Source organism: Martes martes (genome assembly GCF_963455335.1).
Source record: "Martes martes genome assembly, chromosome: 2".
Classification (NCBI taxonomy): domain Eukaryota; kingdom Metazoa; phylum Chordata; class Mammalia; order Carnivora; family Mustelidae; genus Martes; species Martes martes.
Genome location: NC_137889.1, coordinates 77,331,166 through 77,352,707, shown reverse-complemented (window position 1 = coordinate 77,352,707; position 21,542 = coordinate 77,331,166). Strand labels below are relative to the sequence as shown.

The following is a 21,542-nucleotide window of genomic DNA, read 5'->3' as shown; positions in this document are numbered from 1 at the left end:
CCCCCTCTCTCTCTGTCTGCCTCTCTGCCTACTTGTGATTTCTCTGTCAAATAAATAAATAAAATCTTTAAAAAAAATTAAAAAAAAAAAAAAAAAAAGAAAATCCATACTGGGATGGTAGAAAGCATGATATGTGCCCAAGGGTGACACATAAGTAGAGTTTTCTGAAATCCTGACAAGCTTGGCTTTAATGTACTATATAAATTTGACTTTATTTGTACACTTTATTACACTTTGTGAATGGGTGTAAATAGAATACTAAAACATCACATTTTTAATATTTCAAAACTTTAAATCCTCAGTGGAAAGTAGTTCTATTTTTTCAAGGGAATCTTCAATGGAAAGTAGCTCTATTTTTTCAAGCGATAGCTACTGTTAAATCTTTACAACAATAGTTTAATGCAGAGTCAGAGAAGGGTAAGGGAGCATCCTTCTTGTACACCACCCTACAAAACAATAATAATAGTTCTGCTTTGAGAATTCATTCTTGAAGAGATTAAATGACAATTTTCTGTAGTAGGTCTTCATCTTAAGAATTTTAGAAGGCAGATATATCCCTTCGTTTACTTATTTTTGTTAAGCAAAATGATTCAGTCCATTGCATGCCAATTTCCCCCAGTTTATCAAATTCCCCCTGGTTTGAAGGAACAAATATGCATGCAACACATCCAAAGGTGAGCCAAATATTTTTTCCCCTTAAAGTTCCAGAAAAGACAAGGTTAACCAGGCAAAAAGCGGGATGAATCTATAACCATGTACCATGTATTTAGTGTACAAATCAACTTTGAAGCACAGACAGCTTTAATTTGGGGCTTAGACAGATATACCTGATGGCAACTCTCACCTCCTGTTAAAGGTAGTCCTCTCCATGTGCCTCAGGAAACCCTGATGGCGCCTCGAAATTCTGAGGCCTCATGAACTGAGACACTGACTGCCATTTGCTCTGGACTGTTTGTTCAAGGCTTTTGTTTAAAAAACTTCCTTGAAACTCAGAGATAATGTCTCTCTCTAGAGAGAGGAGCAAGTGTCTTTACAGCCTTAGAAGAGAGAGATTGTATCTCCATTCACAATGAACAACCGGAATGCTTACTGTCTAGTATAGAGATAATGTCTTCCTTGGGTGCAAAGACTAGGCAGGCTCATGGCCCATGCAGTAAAGCTGGTGTTCTTTGGCTCAGAGATCATGTAACATTCCTGGTGGTATGTGCTGGTGGAACCTGGTCTTATTTATCCTGCCTTGTGGAAACTGGACTGCAGGAACTAGCTCAATTAATATCAGAATCCCATTTCTCAGAAATAAAATTTCAAAAATGTTCTGATTTTTCAAACATAACTTCCCTGATTAGAAAAAAATCTGAGACTTATTAATAATATTCAACCATTATGATGAATATGGGATAAATATATCAACATGTATATTCATCAGTACAGTCTTTAATATTTAATTATTTGACCAGTAGTCTTTCACTCCCTTCATCGCCATCATTTTTGCTCCTAGAAAGTGTGCCAAATTGCTTCCTGACCTCCACAAAAATATATTAACATGCTAAGGGCCTTCCCTTGAATGTGCTGCAAGCAGTCAGAGGTTTCAGATAGAAGGGTACAATTTTTCCTCAGTCAGAAAATAATGCTGCTGGGTTTGCCTGAAGGTTTCTAGGCTCTAAGCGGTCATGGTTTTGATGTATTGTTTAATGTTTCTCTCTTTCCCTAGAGTTCTCTTCTGCCACTCTTCACCAATCCACAGCTATCATTCTTTTATACCAAAAGTCAAAAATCATCTCCCACAAATGATGTCTTTGAATTATACTGTACAATGGGGCATAGCAACACTCTCTGGACTTATTAAGCTATGACAACCCTTTCCCCAATTGCACAGTAACTACTCTCATAGACAAACATTTTGATTCAGAAGGTAAAGGAATCACAGGGTACTTTAGGTTTGCAGGGGTAGCTTTGTACCATAAAATGGACATAGCATTCCCTGGTCACATAAAGATGTAAGAATTTTAAGGTCTCTAAGTGGTCCCACTAGGTATACTCAAAGAACATTCCTATTGTCTTCATAACATCTTTCAGGCCTGACTTTGATTATCATAAGCAGCAAACAATGCAGCAGTGTGATGGGTGAGATGTGAGAAAAGCGATGTAAGATATATATAATATATATATATAATCCTGTTTCTAACAGGATTCATAGCCAATCAATCAGAGTATGGGACAATATGCTAGAGTATTAGGACATGCATATTGCAGGGTTGTAAATACAATAGGAAGTTACATTGTGATGGGACATTACGACCCAGCAAGTAGTAGAGACAAAATAGAAGGTAAGAAAAATCTGAAGAGTGGAAATGAAACAAGAAGCCAAGATGGCCCAGAGAAGAAGCCCAGGATTTCTGATAAGGTGATGTGAGTCTAAGTTCTAGTTCCGTCTTTACTGGTGAGGACAGGCTACAATGTGGAGTTAACAACTCCCAATCTCAGTGGTTTAAAACAAAAGGGTTTTGTTTTGTTTAGTTTTTTTCTCCCTCTCATTTCACATTTCAAGACAATCACTAATTGTCAGGGTGTTTTACTAATCCTAGTTATTTAGAAACTTGGGATGATTAAGCAATCACTACCTTGAACAGATGCTGTTTTTAATGCTAGATGAAAAAGAGAGTTCAGGAACATTTTATAATTCTGATCAAATATTCAGCCCAAATGCATTCCATGGCACTTCTCTTAACTCATTGGCCACAACTAGACACATAGTCCCATCCAACCACAAAGAGACATAGAATCCGATCTTTCTACATGTGATAAAAACGTGAGGAGAATAGGAAATATATGGTACATAGGTCAAATTACTATGAAAAGATCTCACTGCATACCCTGCATTAAGTATTTAGTCTCTTGGGGCTCCTGAGTGGCTCAGTGGGTTAAAGCCTCTGCCTTTGGCTCAGGTCATGATCCCAAGGTCCTGGGATCGAGCCCCACATCGGGCTCTCTGCTCAGCAGGAAGCCTGCTTCCCTTCCTCTCTGCCTCTTGTGATCTCTGTCTGTCAAATAAATAAATAAAATCTTAAAAAAAAAAAAAAACGTATTTTGTCTCTTGTATTAAATCCTAAATCCTTTCTCTAACTTTCTAGATATGTGGCATTAAAAATTACTATATATTTGTGAACTCTAGTTTCCTCATCTATGGAAAAACCATAAAAGCACTTAGGAATATTCAATAATTAAGAGACTTAATGTATAAAATAAAACTACTACATTCCTACATTTGATATTCCATAAATGCCTGTTGGATAAACACAAAAGTGAAACACATGATCAACTCCTTCAGACATACTGTGGACTATAATTACAATCTCTATAATTAACATGATGGATGTATATGGTATTCATATTTATGACACAAACATGTTTTCAGTCACATTTATGTGTACCTGAGTTGTAAATGATATAAATGTGTACATATATATTTATATTTAAATCTACATTTCTATGTAATCTGACAAATAAACCACATTTCACTTTTTGGTCCCCAGAGAGGATTCATTATACAGTTGGCATGCAAATATTTGGTAAACATGAGTTCTAAATGTGTACTTGTTCACACCCAAAGTACTGACACCTCTCTGGGAAAAATGTGGAAAATAGCTAATATATATCAAGATCTATCATATGTATTATTTATTTTATTTTATTGTTTTCTAGTCAATAAATATATTTAAGACAGTGGAGTTTAATCCAAATAGAAAATCTTCTTATCCATTCCCTAAGTCTTACAAAAATATAGACATATTCTTTGCAATTTCAATGAAACTAAAGGTTAAAAAATAACAAAGAATAGGGAATTTATCTTTGTAATGATATTAAAATAATTTATTTTAAATATTTATTACATATTGCTCTGTTGATTTTACTCTCATAAGCAGAACAAATTATACCTAATTAATTTATTATCTGTTGTAATAAACTATATAATATAATAAACTATATAATATAATTATATATCAGATATATATATATATGATTTCAGCTTATTCTAGTCAGCAGATGGAATCATTAATTCCATATGTATTTATGAAGTGTTGACTATGGGCCAAACACAATTCTAGGTGTGATGGTATAGCAAGATGAGTAGTAGTTCACATCATAATGGAAGGAAGGAACCATCCAAAAAACAAATAAACAAATTGTATATATATGCATGTATGTGTGTATATGTATGTGTATATATATACATATATATACATACATATGTATATATGTATATATGTATATATATGTATATGTGTGTGTATATATATGTATATACATGTGTGTATATATGTATATATGTATATATATGTATATATATGTATATGTATATATACACATACATATATATGTATGTGTATATATGTATATATGTATATACACATACATATAGACATACATACATATGCATATATGTATATATATGTATATACATATGTACATACATACATACATATACACACATACATGTATATATGTATATATACATGTGTGTATATATACGCATATGTGTATATATATAATACACACACATATATAAAATATATCATATAACCATGACAAATGGTGAAAATATATTTCAAAGGGAGATAAGAAATGTCTGTGACTGTTCTATTTTTAATTACGGTTTGGGGAGGCTTCACCAGTAAGGTTGCATATGAGCCCAGTAGCATGGGGATGTTGCTAGTGAGCAGAAAGTACTTGGTGAGGTTTTGACAGGGACTTGTACAACTCAGGGTACTTCTTTACTCCTGTCAAATACAAGCTTTCACACACACACTTTCACAAATGACTTTAATAGATTAATTTTACCTTTGTCTTAAATCATTTGGTAGTTAGGTATTACTAACATTCTACCTCTCTGCTTCTAAATACCAGTAATCATGTATTACCTTTAACTATTTAGAGGTAAGAGCCACAGAGATGGAAAAGATCGGGAGGTAACTTCGATAATTTTTGGTGATTATCAGTGTTTCTAAAATAGGCTTAATTCATTATGTTCTTTTCTTTAAAGGTTTACTAAAGGGGCACGTGGGTGGCTCAATGGGTTAAAGCCTCTGCCTTCGGCTCGGGTCAGGATCCCAGAGTCCTGGGATCGAGCCCCACATCAAGTCCCACATTGAGCCCCGCATCGAGCCCCGCATCGGGCTTTCTGCTCAGCATAGAGCCTGCTTCCCCTCCCCCCTCTGCCTGCCTCTCTGCCTACTTGTGATCTCTATCTGTCAAATAAATAAATAAAATCTTTAAAAAAATTTTTTAAAAATAAAGGTTTACTAAATCTCACAGTAATGCATGATAATTTATCTTCAACATCCAAATTTAATTTGAAATAGTTTGTTTATAAATGTACACTGACACATAAAAACCTGTGGTATTATATTTAGCAGGAGAATAATAAAAACTGCATAGTCATACATTCTGCCATCATTTTTCTGCCATGGAGACAATTAAACCATATCTATTATGTTCACAGCATCAGGAATGAAAGGATTAGAAAGGCAAAGTTCCTGACCTCAAGACACATAACTTAAGGTAGACAAACAGCACAGAATACATATTCACTGGTATGCAACAAAATGAGCCAATATATTGTATTAATAATATGTTTTGAGAGTGTTCATAAATGAGTTCTTATCTCTATGCTTTGGACTAGGATAAAGCTGATTGTTAGTCTATGAGGTAGGAGACACAAATGATAACTGAAAGATAGTGAAACAAGGTCAATTCTCCAGCTGCATTTATCCAGAAACTTACTTACACTTACATGTGACTAAATTCCAACAATGATTTCTGGAATTGAAGTATATTTCAATATTTTACTTATTTTATTTTCTTCTATCAAACCTGTACTGCATGTTACCTTAGTCAATTAATACACTTCATAAATGTAGGCACTCATAAAATCCCTTAACATTTCTAAAAATTACGACTTTTCATATATCAAATGAAAAAGGTACATCTTTATAAGACTATTTTGGGGATTAAATAAAATAGTACATTCAAGAGCTTACCCTATGGTCTGGCACATAAAAATTCCAGTCAAGGTTAGTGATTTTATCAAAACATTAGAATATGAAAGAATTTCAGCAAAATATATGCAATGTGTACAGAGACAATTTAAATATATGCATATTATACATGTATGTGTACAACATAGGTCTGAACTGAATGGTCCACTTACACACAATTTTTTAAATTAATATGGTATTGTATTATAAATGTATTTTTTTCTTCCTTGTAATTTTCAATAACATTTTCTTTTCTCTTGCTTACTTTATTGTGAGAATATACTATATAACACACATAACATGCAAAATATGTGTTCATTGACTATTTATATTATCAGTAAGGATTCAGTCAACAGTAAGCTATTAATATTTAAGAATTGGGGGTTAAAAGTTACGTGTGGGGCACCTGGGTGGCTCAGTGTGTTAAGCACTTGCCTTCAGATCAGGTCATGATCCCAGGGTCCTGGGATCTAGCCCCAGGTTGACTCTCCGCTCAACGGAGAGCCTGCTTCTCCCTCTGCCTCTGCCTGACACGCCCCCTGCTTGTGCTCTCTCACTTTCTTTCTCTGTCAAATAAAAAAAGAAAATCTTAAAAAAAAAAAAAAGTTATGAATGGATTTTCGACTATGCAGGGGCCAGCATCCCTAACACTTAATATTGTTGAGGTGCCAACTGTATTTATATATATTTCAAGTTTTTTTCAAGACAAATAAAGAGAAATTTTAAAATATCTATTTCCCCATAATTAATATGCCAGTTTTCGTCTTGATTCCCACTTTCAATGAAAATCAAAATATATTATAAACTTTTAATTTGATTGAATAAATAGCTACTTTAGTGTTAAAGTTGCCCTATTATTAAAAGTACCAGCTTAATTAATGTAAGTACATTATGTAATTTATAGTATGCCTAAAGCCAATTTATTTTATACTTGAAAATATTTAACATAAAGAAGTGAAGTATTTCCTCAATATTAAAAACTAAAAATTATTATTTTTTATGAATTAAAACATCTAATGATTTCCATAAATACTAATTTCTTTACCAGCCTATATAACTCCAGGTGGTATAGACATCTTTTTTGTTTACTTTTACTTCAAATTAAAAAACACAACAATGTTTTAGTTTAAAAAGCTCTAAATTTAATATAGGAATAACAGAAACTATCTAGTCTGTTTAGTTGATAGGGTCTTAACATATTTACTTATTTTTATGTCACTATTACCATGACTTAATCTAAATTTTAATGATTTTTTTCAATAAGCCATCTCTATACTTTAAGAAATATTTAATTCCCCAAATTATAAATTTCCTAACTGCTACAATTTCATGTTTTAAAATGTGCACTTTTATACAGAAATTATATTCTGAAGGCATATACTGCAGTAAGTGCTCCTAAGTGAATAATAAAGCAGACACCTAATAGTTCAGTTCATAATTTCTAGGCACTGTGAGCAAATTCAGAATGCTGACTGTACCTTGTGTCGCAATCTGATTAGAGGTTGGTAGGATTGAAGGCCATATCCTGCTTCTTTGGTTGGCCTTCCTTCTGACTCCAGAAAAATGAATCCAAGAACCAAAACTGCTGACCAGCACTTAAACATTCTCATTGGTTCTCACCTGTGAAAATTAGCATTGGAAGTAATCAGAAAATGCTTTATATATTGAAAAAATTCTTCAAGAAGTATTCAATAGTGCGTAGAAATCTCCACAGATCTAATCAAAACTTGTAGGCAATTGCCAACTGAATCCATAATAGGTAAGCATCTCCAAATAAAGATTATGATACCCTTGATCATAACAAACACTGTTTTGTTCACTCACACAGCCTTACACAACATGAAATACGTAGAAATATAAATGCCAATCAAAAGGTATTGAGGAGAATTAATTAAAATTAAGTTGGGGATGCCTGGGTGTCTCAGTTGGTTAAGTGACTGCCTTCGGCTCAGGTCATGATCCTGGAGTCCCGGGATCGAGTGCCTCATCTGGCTCCCTGCTCGGCAGGGAGTCTGCTTCTCCCTCTGACCCTCCCACTTTTCATGCTCTCTCTCTGTCTCTCATTCTCTCTCTCTCAAATAAATAAATAAAATCTTTTAAAAATATATTTTAAAATTAAGTTGAAAGAAAATGAAAAAAAAAAACTTTAAACCATGGCTAAATTTCTAAGCCATATAGAGTACAATTATCAACATACTTTTAAATCTTGAACTTGTTTTTTAGTACATTCGATGAATAACACTTACTAAAACTATAGCTATTATAATTCACTAGCAAAGGCTGGTAAGAGTTTGACAAGATGATCTTCTATGGTAGGTACTCAATAAACTGAGGTACAACAAAAATTAGGCAGAGAGTTATACTGAGTTATGAATACATTTTCCCAATACTATCTAAAAGAATATTTTCCTAAAAATTTCTTAATAACTGTTTTAAACTAAAAGCCATGTGAGTCTGTCCACTATTCTGTGTCTTTAAATATACCAGAGAAATTATAAAATGGCATAAATTTATTATATAAACTCTAAGCCCTCTTTCAAAAAATAAATCTATGCTTTGAATTAAACCATATCCCATTTTATCACTTTCACCAACATATCTTTGTCCCTATTGTGACAATAAAGAAGCTCTTTCTCCCCCCTGTTCTGTACATCTGACTTCTTGAGAAACTTAACCGATTAATTGACCCTGATAGTTATTGTTGTCTAAACTTCCCCCCCAGTTATTAACTTCCATCTTTAAAGGTGCTCAAATCGCCCAGGTTTTAAGATAATTTCTCTCCTCTACTTCCTGAATATTCTGAAAGAGTTGTGTATATCATTCTAGCTAATTTCCGAAACTAGTTCACTCAAGCACGTTTCTATCTCTATCACTCTATCAAAGTAACATTTCTTTGGTAAGACTGATGATTCACAGATCTGTACTCCTGAAACAAATAATATATTACATGTTAATTAAAAAAAAAAAAACAAAGTAATATTTCTTTGTTTCAAGAAATGGTCACTTTACTTGGTGTTTAAGATACCCCTCTCTTCTGTTTCTCTAGAATTTATGAAAATTTCTCAGTCCTTGTGTAGGTTCATCCCACTCCTTTGCTTCACCATTAAATATTATAGTTTATCAAATTTTATTCTTAGCCACTTAATGCTCCCTCCATCCAGCCAGACATTTCAACATCATCTATCTTTTTTTAAAAAAAAGATTTTATTTATTTATTTGACAGAGAGATCACAAGTAGGCAGAGAGAGAAGGAGGAAGCAGGCTCCCTGCTGAGCAGAGAGCCGGACATGGGGCTCGATCCCAGAACCCTGAGACCATGACCTGAACCGAAAGCAGAGGCTTTAACCCACTGAGCCACCCAGGCACCCCTCAACATCATCTATCTTTTTAATTACAGCTACCTCATGCTTTTAGACCACTTTGTTTTTAAGGAACAACTACACTAGCAGTACCTGTTTTTACTACCCAAAAGAAATCTGAAAAGGATTTTTGTTTTCACAAAACCAAACAAACAAACAAACAAAAAAGATGAGAAGAAAAAATAGTGCTCAGCATTTGTTTCGAAGTCATCCCAGAAGCAGCATGCCTCAGGAGGGTGGAGTAGAGAGTGTTGCCCTGACAAGCTCCTTCCCAGGGAGAACTACACTCAGCATCTCAGCACCAAGCCACCAGGATTTTGAACTGTGCCTGTGAGCATCTGTGTTTTATCTGGATTTATTTTGGCATCCAGTAGTAAGAGGTGTCCTAAGGTATCAGAAAAGCCTAAGAGGGGGGTTTGAGAACACTCAAAATTTTTCCATATAAATTAATGGTAATTGCTTCTTTCTATGCCTTTTTTTTTTTTTTTTTTCCCTGATGAAAGAATACATAGGAATGCTGTAGTTTGGGACAGCAGGGGGAAATTTTGCATCATTGCTTCTCATCCAAACTCCAGATTAGACGAGTCAGCCACATGTATACTTCAAAAACGGCTCATGGTATACAAGCCCCACATAAAGTCACCCTTTCCCATATTTTCATTCGCCCATTTAGTCAAGCCAGAAATGAAGAGACACCTTTGACTCCCTTAACTTTCATACTAAACCCATCCCTAAGCTCTGTTAGTTCTGCCTTCAAAAATGTATCTCCCAAAATCAGTTTCTTTCCAGTCTACTGTCAAAACCTGAGTTCACGCTATCACCACCACATTGCCCCTAAACTGCCCCAAACACGACCTTACTGGCCATCCCCATTCATGCTTATGCACCCTGAATCATTCCCTATGCAATAGCCCACACGGTGATGCCAAAGGCAAATATTATGACTTCATTGCCCTTGTTAATAACTTTAGGATATACTCATTTACCCTTAAGATAAAAACCAAAATCCTTGACCTATCCTGCAAGTGCCCACAAAGTCTAGGCTCTGAATGTTTTTCTCTTCTAGAGAACTGCTCTCCAGACACATTGACCTTCATTTAGTTCTCTGAACTTGGTCCATTCTCACTATGAGACTTTTGTACCTTACTTCCTTCTACTGGAAGTATACCTTTTCCCACCCCATTTATCTCCCAAAGACCTTCACATATCAGACATATCTCTTAAGAATCTTTCCCGTAATATCAAGCTTGAGCTACATTTCTTAGTTACTTATGCTCATAGATCAGTTTTCCTTCATTCCAGAACAACCATTTGTAATTATACATCATTAATATGATTATTTCAATAATGGTGGACTTCTTCACTACATTATATATCTCTCTTCTCCTTCAAACTTCATGAATACAGGGATCTGGTGGTTGGTTTTTCATTTGTTTGTTTTTCTCAGCATTATATCATCTGGGCCTAGCAAATTGTCTGGTACCTACTAGACAATAAATGAATGCATAAGTGAATGTCATCCTACATTCAAGAGCGAAAAAAAAAAAAAAAGATTGTATTTTCTTGCATTCTGACAATATTGAATGCAATTCCTATTTCACTACCACTACAAAACATCTGAAACTGAACCAGAAAACTAAATAATTTCATTTGCAATCCATCCCTTTGCTGTCATGTTGATGTATAGTCTAATACTTCTCTCAGAGGTAAATATTTGTTTATAAGACAACTGGATGGAATATTTTAAATCTAAGATAGAGCCCAAGAATAAAGCAAACAGGACCAACTCAGCTGAAGGGATATTTTCTAGGGGTTCTGAATACTATGTTCCTTCGGTTGTCAAACAGAAAAGGTAGGAAAGAGGCATGGCAACAACCTTGTCTCATTATGACAGGGTAAAGGTTGGGTCATAAATTTCTTAAGCTCCTCATTGAAGGGTTTTTATCTTTCTGTCCTCTCTCTCTCTTCCTCTCTCGCTCTCTCCCCCACCACACACACACATTCACACACACATATATTCCACACAGCTACAAATATTTCGTATACTATAAAATATAGATTAAATAAACATTGCTTAATTTTAATAGATGACAAAAAAAAATCTCACAAATTTTGGGTGAGAAAACTTCCACACATTGATAATTAGATCAATAGTCTCCTGAGGTATTTTTTTCTGCCAAAAAGCAATAGGCTAGGAATGTCTGCTTTAAGAAATTTCACAAAAAGTTGGTAACAAGTCAACATTCAAATCTTCAATGTATTATATACAACTTATTTATACCATTTTAATCTACTTCTCATATTATTAGCCATGATTATTTTTTTCATTGATATCCTATATTTTTCATGATTAAAATTTCTTATTAATACAAATTTATATAAAAATTTAAAATATAAAAATAAAAATATATATTTTTTATCTCATCAAAAGCTATCAGACAACTGGAGTGATTTATTTGGTGTCATAGAAAACGAAACAACTGATATTAAAAGTTAGATACCGGGGCACCTGGGTGGCTTGGTCAGTTGAGCACCCAACTCCTGGTTTCAGCTCAGGTCAAGAGATCGAGCCCTGAGTCAGCTCTGCGCTAGGTGAAGACTCTGCTTGAGATTCTCTATCTTTTCTTCTCCCTCTGCCCCTCCCCTACTCTCTCTCAGATTAATTAATTAATTAATTAAATCTTTTCTAAAAAGGTCAGCTACTTTTTGGGGCGGTGGGGAGAACCCTGATTTCTATTGCAGATAGGCATTGAACTCAGCAGTAAGTGTTAGACAAAACAAAAAACAAAGAAAAGTTTCTTCATTTATCTTCTGTGAATGAATACCTTGCAAGATTTTCTTCTTTAAGATATTACTAAGAAAAATAATTGAATCCAATTAGATAGCCATCAATTAGCAACCTAAATAAAAAGATGACACTTCTAGATAGACGCTCAGAAAATAGTTATCATTTTCTTATTTCTCTTCAGCTACAGGATCCAAAGATGTCATTATTATGTCTTTAAAAGTTCACTCCTTCACAGAAGGTGTTCTGGAAATTATAAATCAGTAGTAATCAATCCCATGATATACTGACTCATGATCTCGCTTTCTCAGTACTATAACCTCTGACAACGTGTTAGGTTTTCATAATTAATTGGCAGTTTGTTGATAGCTCAGTAAGAACACTGAAAAGCACGTGACTAAAACAAAACCAGCTGGAACAGATGGTGCAATAATGATCCTATGACTTTTCCTTACAACCTCAACGTTTATATGGAAGCATCAGAAAACAACCTCGTTATTAGCTTAGAGAAAACAAAATGTTTACAAATCTAAAAAGTATCTGCTTAACATTAGATTTAACAAAGTTACACTTGAAAATAGTAAGGGGAATGGAGAAAGGTTTCGCTTCTTCAAAAAATAATGTTTATCTTTGAATCAAACTATTTTATTCACCATATGGTGTAACATGCTGTGCAGCTCATGGCAGTAGGATTTAGACTAGCTATATGATTTAGTAGATTCAAATTTCAGGGATTTTGATTTGTTTACACATTCTCTAGAATTTCACCTCACTTGGGAAAACAAACTAAGAGTGTTAAAGTACTGCCTTAGGAATGAAATATAGCATTTGAGATGGGGAAGAAAACTGTGGTATCATGCATACGAATGAAAAGAATGTCAAGGTGAAGCAAATCCACAACATTCTCAAATGTCGCAGAGAAGTCAAGTATCTGAGGGTTTCTCCTGGAGTGCCCTCACTGCCTCTCACTCCAGCCTAGAAAAATACTGTAGGTCTTTCAACATAGTTCCAGCCACTTCCTTGGTGAAATCTTCCCTGTCAATTTTGTCTGGACTTGACTGCTCTCTGCTGCAATTTTTTTTTTTTAATTTTTACACATCTCTCATGTGTCTTTTCACCTTGCACTGCTGATTACTAATTTAAGATTTATTTATATATACATATATATGTGTGTGTGTGTGTGTGTGTGTGTGTGTACATTAAACTGGTTCTATCACAATCTCTGAGTTTCTTAAATTCCACAGACCTTTGTTCCCTTCTGTAATAGAGAAGTGGCCTAAATGATTACTAGTGCCTTTTCTCCTTTTTGGTATTCTATAATTCTATGAGACAGAGAAATTGACTTCTAACCTACCCTGTCACACTGTATAACCTAAGCAAAACCAATTGCACTACTTGGGCCTCATCTGTAGGAAGAGATTTATGACCCTATATAGTCCAGCATCTGTACCAGATTATTGCTTCTGAGTAGATTTATTGATCTGGAAAAGGTATGAGGAAGAACAGGTTTGAGGGAGAAAACTATTATTCCTTTTTTGGGAGACATTTTGGTGGTCCTACTGGAGATGTTAAGTAGTCGTGGGATATAGGAACCTGAAGTTCAGCGAAGAGGCATGGGTTAGATATACCTATTTAGAGTTCTTAGCATTTATATGTCATCTAATCTAGGTATGAGATAGGAAAAAAATTGGAAAAGAGAAGAGGTCCAAAGACTAAGTTCTCAGGAAGGTTTAGTCAAAACAGAAGATCAAATGCTGCTAAGGAGATAGAGAAAATGAAAATAGTGAAGTTTTAAGTTTGGAGAAAAAGATGCATGGAAATTTTCATTGAAATGGAATGACTGGAAGTCATAGCTCTTATCATCTGGCATGCTATATTTCTATTGGTTTGTTTATTCTCTGTTTCCAACCGGAATGTTAGCTACATAAAGACAGGACTTTGTTAATTACCTGTGTGAATTAGAGCAGTACCTGGCAGACAGCATGAGCTCAATAAATATTTTTAGATAGATAAATGAATGAATAAATTAATGGTGATAAGTAATTAATTTGAAATAGTAGGTATACATTAAGGGATTCTTAATAGTCTTCATGTAATTGAAAATATTCATTAAAACTGACTATGAAATCAATCTAGAATTCAAGTGGCTGTTATTACAAAAGACCTTTCTTTTACACCTGGATCAAAACCAGGTTTTCAGTGGGAAGTTCCTGTGGAAAAGCTTCCCTTGTCAAGGACTGGGTTTTTCATTCCTTTAGCTCAACTGAAATTGGAAGGACCTGAGAGACTAAAAGAAGTAAAAGAATATTTTCTATGAGCAAATCTGTTGAGTAACTGTTTTTATCTTTTGACCCACTTTAACTTCATACCTACTACTTCGAACTCTGTGGTTGAGTTCTAATTTAATACTTCTCTTAGGAGAAAAAAAAAAATTCTAAAGAATCTACTTCCATTATGGGCAATGGATCCTCCTTATCACAGAAGTAGATTCCTTCCACCTAGCAGTTAATTATCCTTGTGGGAGCAATGGATTCTCCTAATGATTGTCTCATCTTCAAATGTTCATTCTAACAAGCATAACTGAAAACAATATGAAAACAGCTACGAGTCACCGCCTTCATGCTGTAGGACCATACTGGAGAACAGTAAAGGAAAAATAGATCGTACATATCCTACTAAACATATTAGGAGAGCACCATATAGTACTTAATTATCCAAAGATATTTTTTCTGGTAAGTATTATTGCTTATATTGAGCTAAATATAATGAAAGAGAAACATAACAGGATAAAGTGTCCAAGTTCAGAAAGCTGGTCGTTGTCAAAACTGGTATCTGAATCCAAGGCTGGCTCCACTCAAATTTGACCCATGGTTCTGTCATATAATTCTACCTTTAAAACACACATAATGACACAGATACAGAAGAAAAATCTGTACAAGTAGTAGCCATAGACAGCAAACAACTACTTAATCAGACTGAAAACTACTGGAAGGGAGAATCTTTCCTTTACATTCACTTTGGATCAATGCAAATGCAGATACAACAAACAAAGGCAGGGATCATGAGAGAGCAATAGCTATGTGACTTCTATGTCCATACTGCATGGGTAAGTGTCTTTCAATTCTATACAGACATACATGAAAATGGAAGTTTCTTTAGTTCTTAACCCTATCTTATTGGTTCATATTGTGAAAGAGACCAAAACTTTGAAATGCCATACCTTGTTTAAAGATGATAATATGTGCAGTACACTTCTTTTTAACATCTGAGATAAGAATAGAATTAAAATTGTTAAATAATAAGAATGATGACCATCAAATTAATTTAACGTTCAAAGGAGGAACTTCTATTTCAATGACATCAAAGTCATTAATTTGGATGAACAAAAACTGCCCAGCTCCTCACCAATTATACCTTTCAATAGCCAGCTTAACTTGAAAAGAAGGAAGCTAAATATAGATAAAATATATTCATTGGCATTTTGGAAGGACTGCAGTGTGAAATGTATAATAATTTAAGCTTGCATTAGGAGAAAGTATTCACACTGAATTCCATTTAATTTAAAAAAAAAAAAAGATGTGTGTACTCTGCTTTAAAAAAATGAAAATCTCACACCGTGAAAAGCATGTTGGGTGGTAAATATTTGTTTCCCAAAGCTATCTTTGCTTTACAAAACTATTTATGCTGCAATCTTTATTTATTTTTTTATTTTATTTATTAAAACAATTTATGCTGTAATATTTATACAAAACTATTAATACTTCTAGTGCACTAAAAACATTTTTAAAGTAAAAAATTTAACTACAACATTGAATACAAAGTAACAGAACTGAAAATCATATTAGAGATGTAGTGTAACCCCTTCTTTTTATATGGGAAGAATATGTTAAGCAGCAAGAATAACCGGTGGGCCCACGATGAAGGTAGTCACGGGCCTGGAATGTCACTGTCCTGATTTCAAATATAATATATTTTTTTAAAATGCTACAATATATTTGACTAGAATCCATTCACTGTGGAAAGAAAGGACACACACATTCAATTCCTTTTAGTGTCTAAGGCACTGTTTAGAAGCCACAGTTCTGTGAACCCCAACAACTTTGTATTTAGTACTCTCTAGAGTTTCCAAAAGCCAACAGAAAGGACAACAGCATCACCATCTCTACAAAATCATATGGATTAAGTAGAATTTTCAGATTTTTTTTTTTTTTTGCTTTGTACATTTATTTTTTCACAATGATCTTCACTGGGAAGATAGTTATATATGGCTATGGCTAAAGTTATATATAGATGGTTATAGCAGTGCTTATATAATTGTAGTGATGCAGTAGTTTCATATATATATTTATTATATATAAATAAATATGTACTTTTATATAAATAAACAATTTTCATGATTAAATATAAAATTTGTGAGAGATATAGTTACATAACCTTATAGATGTTTATAGTTGTATATAGATGGTTATGTACAGTACAGGATATATATTTTTTTAAAGCGTGTTTGACAACAGTGGAACAGAAAGAAACTTTGGGTCTAGCTGACTTTACCAAGAAATTTTATTAAATTATATAACCTTATGGTAGCCTGGACTTCAAATTCTAATTACTGGTGCTTCGAACTGAGGCAGAAAAACAAGACAACATACAGTGACCCATGACTCATATTCTATCTCCCAAAAAAGGCCCCCAGACTTGACTTTATAATATATTTGTGATTCGATAGCAAAAATGTATATTATGTGTAAGCTGAGATTAAATTAATTCCATATGTCAGTTTTTATGATGACCTTCAGTAGGTGATATTAAAAAATAAACTTTATACAATTATTTGTTTACAGTTTATCAAACCATCTGTTGTCAGTTTCTTCTTCAAAATGAATAGATTTATAATGGAGTATTATGCCTCCATCAGAAAGGATGAATACCCAACTTTTGTATCAACATGGACGGGACTGGAGGAGATTATGCTGAGTGAAATAAGTCAAGCAGAGAGAGTCAGTTATCATATGGTTTCACTTACTTGTGGAGCATAAGGAATAACACAGAGGACATTGGGTGAAGAAGAGAAGTGAGTTGGGAGAGGGGAAGAAGAACCATGAGAGACTGTGGACTCTGAGAAACAAACTGAGGGTTTTGGAGGGGAGGGGGATGGGGAGTTGGAGGGGTCTGGTGATGGGTATTAAGGAGGACACATATTGCATGGAGCACTGGGTGTGGTGCGTAAACAATGCATCTTGGAACACTGAAAAAATTAAATTTAAGAAAAATGAATAGAATGGAGTTATTTTTTAAATAAATTTGTTACAATATTCTGGATTACATATGTTGGTATGCACACCTAAAAGAGAACAATTTTTAAAAAAGGGCATCAATTTCCCACCTTGCTGAAAGCCGCAGTCTGCAACATGGGGCAAAATGACTGGTGAAAAGCATGTACTAATATGACCAACATAGTATGAAGCACTTAGCTTTTCTGGACTGTAAGTCCCCCTGGCTTATGTGCGAAAACTCAAAAAAGAAGCAACTTCAATATTGTTCCTATATTTTTGTATGCAGTTTATTGGACATGATGAATTTCTCAATTTTAGCTCAATTTTAGAGAAATCTGACACCAAACAGGCAATTTGCTCCTTGTGGTTGATAATCTGAAAACATTCATTTGTGAAAGCTGTAGCAAAAGTATTTCTAATGCTGAGCAGCAGAATGCTGTAACAGAAAGAACAATAGCTAAAGTCAAAAGATAAGGATTCTACCTGTGGCTGTGTTCATAAACTGATTTTTTGAACACTTGCTCTTTAAGTCTCAATCCACTGTAATTCAGCTTCTACCAAACTAATCCATTGAAACTGCTCTCAAGAAAGTGACCACTTTACTTGACCTCTCTTCCTTTTAGCTTCTGTCACACAAAATTCTCATGATTTCCCTTCACCCGCCTAGCCATCCTTCTAAAGTCTCTTTGCCCACTCTCTTCACTCATCGGCTCTTCTAAAGCTTGTATCTCACAGGTTTTGTTTATGAAACTTAAAAAAGGAAAAAACATTAATCACAATGATAAAGTTCATTTTTTTCTTTGTCTTCTAATTTGCATTCTCAAGAAAAATTTAAGGAACGACATCTATATGTCATGGCAATATAAAGGGAGAGTTATAAATATATATATATATTTTTTTCTTTTCAAAGTAAGTACCAGCTGGAAGTAATCATGGAAACTAATCAATCACATTGATCATTGTTTGTTTTGTTTTGTTTTTCTCCTAAACACTCTGGATGTAACTTTATTGCACTTTGCAAAATGTTAGTTAACGATAAGTAATTTCATGTTATGTTTGGTGTTAAAGTCCTATTACCTTAGTTTGTATCTAAGCTGTAGTGGTAAGTTTGCCTGACAAAATACAAAAAACGATGCTTTAAAGTTTAAAAAATAATAATATATTATATGACCTTGAGGATATTGCCTTAGTTCAAGAGAAGAGAAAATCATTATAGGCACTGTCTTCTGAATTCATTGCCTTCTACCTTGATGAGCACTTAAAATGTAAATTAAGGAAGAATGCAGCTCTTAGGATTGACTCTGTCTAAAATCCCAAAGGTACTATGTTACAGATTTTATTTGCTATTAAAAAAAATCATTGCAATTTTGTCAATGTCAGATTTTAAATTCAACCTATTCCATACCAGGGTTTCTAGCAGCCTATGTTCTTTAAATCAGGGACTACATTTATTGTACAGGGAAAAAATCTGTCACAGTTTAACAATGAAGTGCTGCACAGGGAACAACTTAATTTCTTCTGTATTTAAAACTGAAATGCCATGGGGAAAACTTGTCCAATCATTTAGGTCAGCTGAATCTCAGAGGTATTCTACTTCATATTCAGACAAATATGGGAAAGGCCCAGGATGGAGTCCACAGTTAGTAGCGGAAGTCATGGAGACCCAGAATATTTTCCAGAACAACCTAATGCTTCCCCAGAAGGAGAGGTCTAGGCCACCATGATGTGGAAGGGAAAGAGGGAAAATGGATTAATATGACCTAGTTCTACCATGAGGATTTTCACAGTTTCTCAAAAGCAAAATCTCCACGCTTTCATGAAAAATAGAGAAAGCAGTGGGTAAACCAGGCATAAAGGTAAATAGCTAAGTCAACTGAAGTTGACTTCAGTTCACTGCCAGTGATTGGAACCAATGTAGACAAGAGCAGTTGAAACTTTCCAAGAAATGTCTAACAGGAATTAACAGAAACTGTACTAGCTAGTTAAGTGGCCGATAGTGACTGCGGATTAAAACCTGAGTCATGAGCAAACACGCAGCAGCAGTTGAGTTAGTTCTAAGTGACATAAGAGAACCTGAATTTTATTTTATACCAGTGTTTAAGATTTGGAAAATAAATGACAGGTAAAAGGTTGGATTTAAGAAAAAAAAATTAATAGGGTTGGAAAGAAAGGAAACTGAAGATGAAAAACAAAGAGCAGTAACATGATGTTTTATGATTAACAGTAAAAAGTGCTTATTGGATCTTTATAGTGCTCCAGGCAAAGTATACTATATGCTTTCACATTCTTGGTAACAATCTATCAAGACAAAATCCACGAATTTAGGTAGACTAGACATGTGAATCCAGGTAATACATCCTTATCAACCTCCCACGGTATACATCTTTTGAAGCAAATGTTTTGAGGAGAAAATACAGGCAAGGCACGGGTATCAGTTTGATATCTGAGAATTTCACATATGAGGTCTTTGGGGGTGTCTCTTTCTAATTAAATTTAGGGGCAAATACTTCATGGAATTTACCCATATAGAATTGGTATTCGCTTGCAACTCTATCTGGATACTGTGTCTAGTCTAAAGGCAGGTAACAACATTTAGTAGCAACATCCAAACCTCAGATGGCCTGCTTCAGGACACTTTCAATTCTGCAAAAATCCTGTAACCCTGACAACCAATTTTTTTTTTTTTTTTTTTTTTTTTTTTTTTTTAAGCAACTTTGGTTCTCCAATTTTTCTTTTCTGGGTAATGAATATCAAACTCCCAACAGAACTGGCTGGGCTCAAGACTGCCAGTAAAATTTATCTCCCTTCCTCCATTCTCATGGAATTAGAACCAGAAATGACCATAATGATTCCTTGCTGCTGCTGGAGGCTGAGAGAAATGCCTCTCAAGCTTCTTTAATAAGGGAATCTCTTGCAAAATGGCTCCTTGAACACCCAGAGAGCAGCCAAGAAAATACTGGGTGGTAGCTAGAAAATCTATCAAAACTTCCCTCAAGCACACTTAAATGCTTCTTTTATTTCATTACTTTTCTTAAAAGAGCAAGGTACAAGCTTGACTCAGCCCACTTATTGTCCTACAGTAAACACAAAAATAGCTGAGGCCAACCCCAAGGGGGCGTAATTGCCTGTAAAGCATAAAGGGAAACTAACTCAGGGGTCATAGCGTCCCCTCAAGTTTGGCTTCTGAACTTCTTATTTCTTTTTAAATACAATTTTAATTATATTTTCTATTTCTGCTTTTAATATATATAATTTCTAATTATAATGTATATTATTTATTGTTTAATGGCTCATAATAAAACTAATACTTAAGAAGAAAACCTCTCATAAAAATATTCTCATACATATATTTTCATGTGTAGCTTTTCACTACAGTTTTTTCTAAATCTGGAATTAATTTGTGGGCATCTCATGGGGGCAAGATTTTATTTTATTTTTCTTGTATTTTATTATTTTTTAATTTTTTTGTATTTGAATTTTATTTTTAGCTTTACTTGTATTCTACATAACTAAAAAAAAAATTAAAGATTTTATTTATTCATTTGACAAAGAGTACAAGCAGGGGTTGTGGCAGGGAGAGGAAGAGGCAGGCTCCCCAAAGAGCAGGGGGAGCGGGGTGTGGGACTCAATCCCAGGACCCTGGGACCTTGACCTGAGCTGAAGGCAGTTATTTAGCCAACTGAGCCACCCAGGTGTCCCTCAAGCAAAGTTTTTTTAAGAACTTTAGCTGGCTTATACCTATGTCTTGATTAAATATTGGGTTTCCCTTTATCATGGTTATGTTTTTAAATTCTCTATTTGATCCTATTAACCTCTTTATTCTTATGCAGGTAGCACAGATTTTAATTACTAGACTCTGATAACAATTCTTTTTTTTTTTTAAAGATTTTATTTATTTATTTGACAGACAGAGATCACAAGGGGGCAGAGAGGCAGACAGAGAGGGGCAAGCAGGCTCCCTGCTGAGCAGAGAGCCCAATGCATGGCTTGATCCCAGGACCCTAGGATCATGACCTGAGCAGAAGGCAGAGGCTTTAACCCACTGAGCCCGCTGATAACAATTCTTGATATAGAGTAAGGAAAACCTTTG

At 34.3% G+C, this 21,542-nt stretch overlaps 1 protein-coding gene across 1 annotated transcript in view; it reads right to left on the bottom strand.

Annotated features, from left to right (window-relative positions):
• FSTL5 (follistatin like 5) overlaps window positions 1-7,639 on the bottom strand; it is a gene marked incomplete at both ends in the record, with an annotated part of 636,306 nt that extends 628,667 nt beyond the window's left edge. The window contains one exon of the mRNA XM_080796324.1: window positions 7,514-7,639. Coding sequence (XP_080652450.1) covers window positions 7,514-7,639 — 126 coding nt within the window. The remainder of the gene's footprint in view (window positions 1-7,513) is intronic.
• Window positions 7,640-21,542: the final 13,903 nt, after the last annotated feature.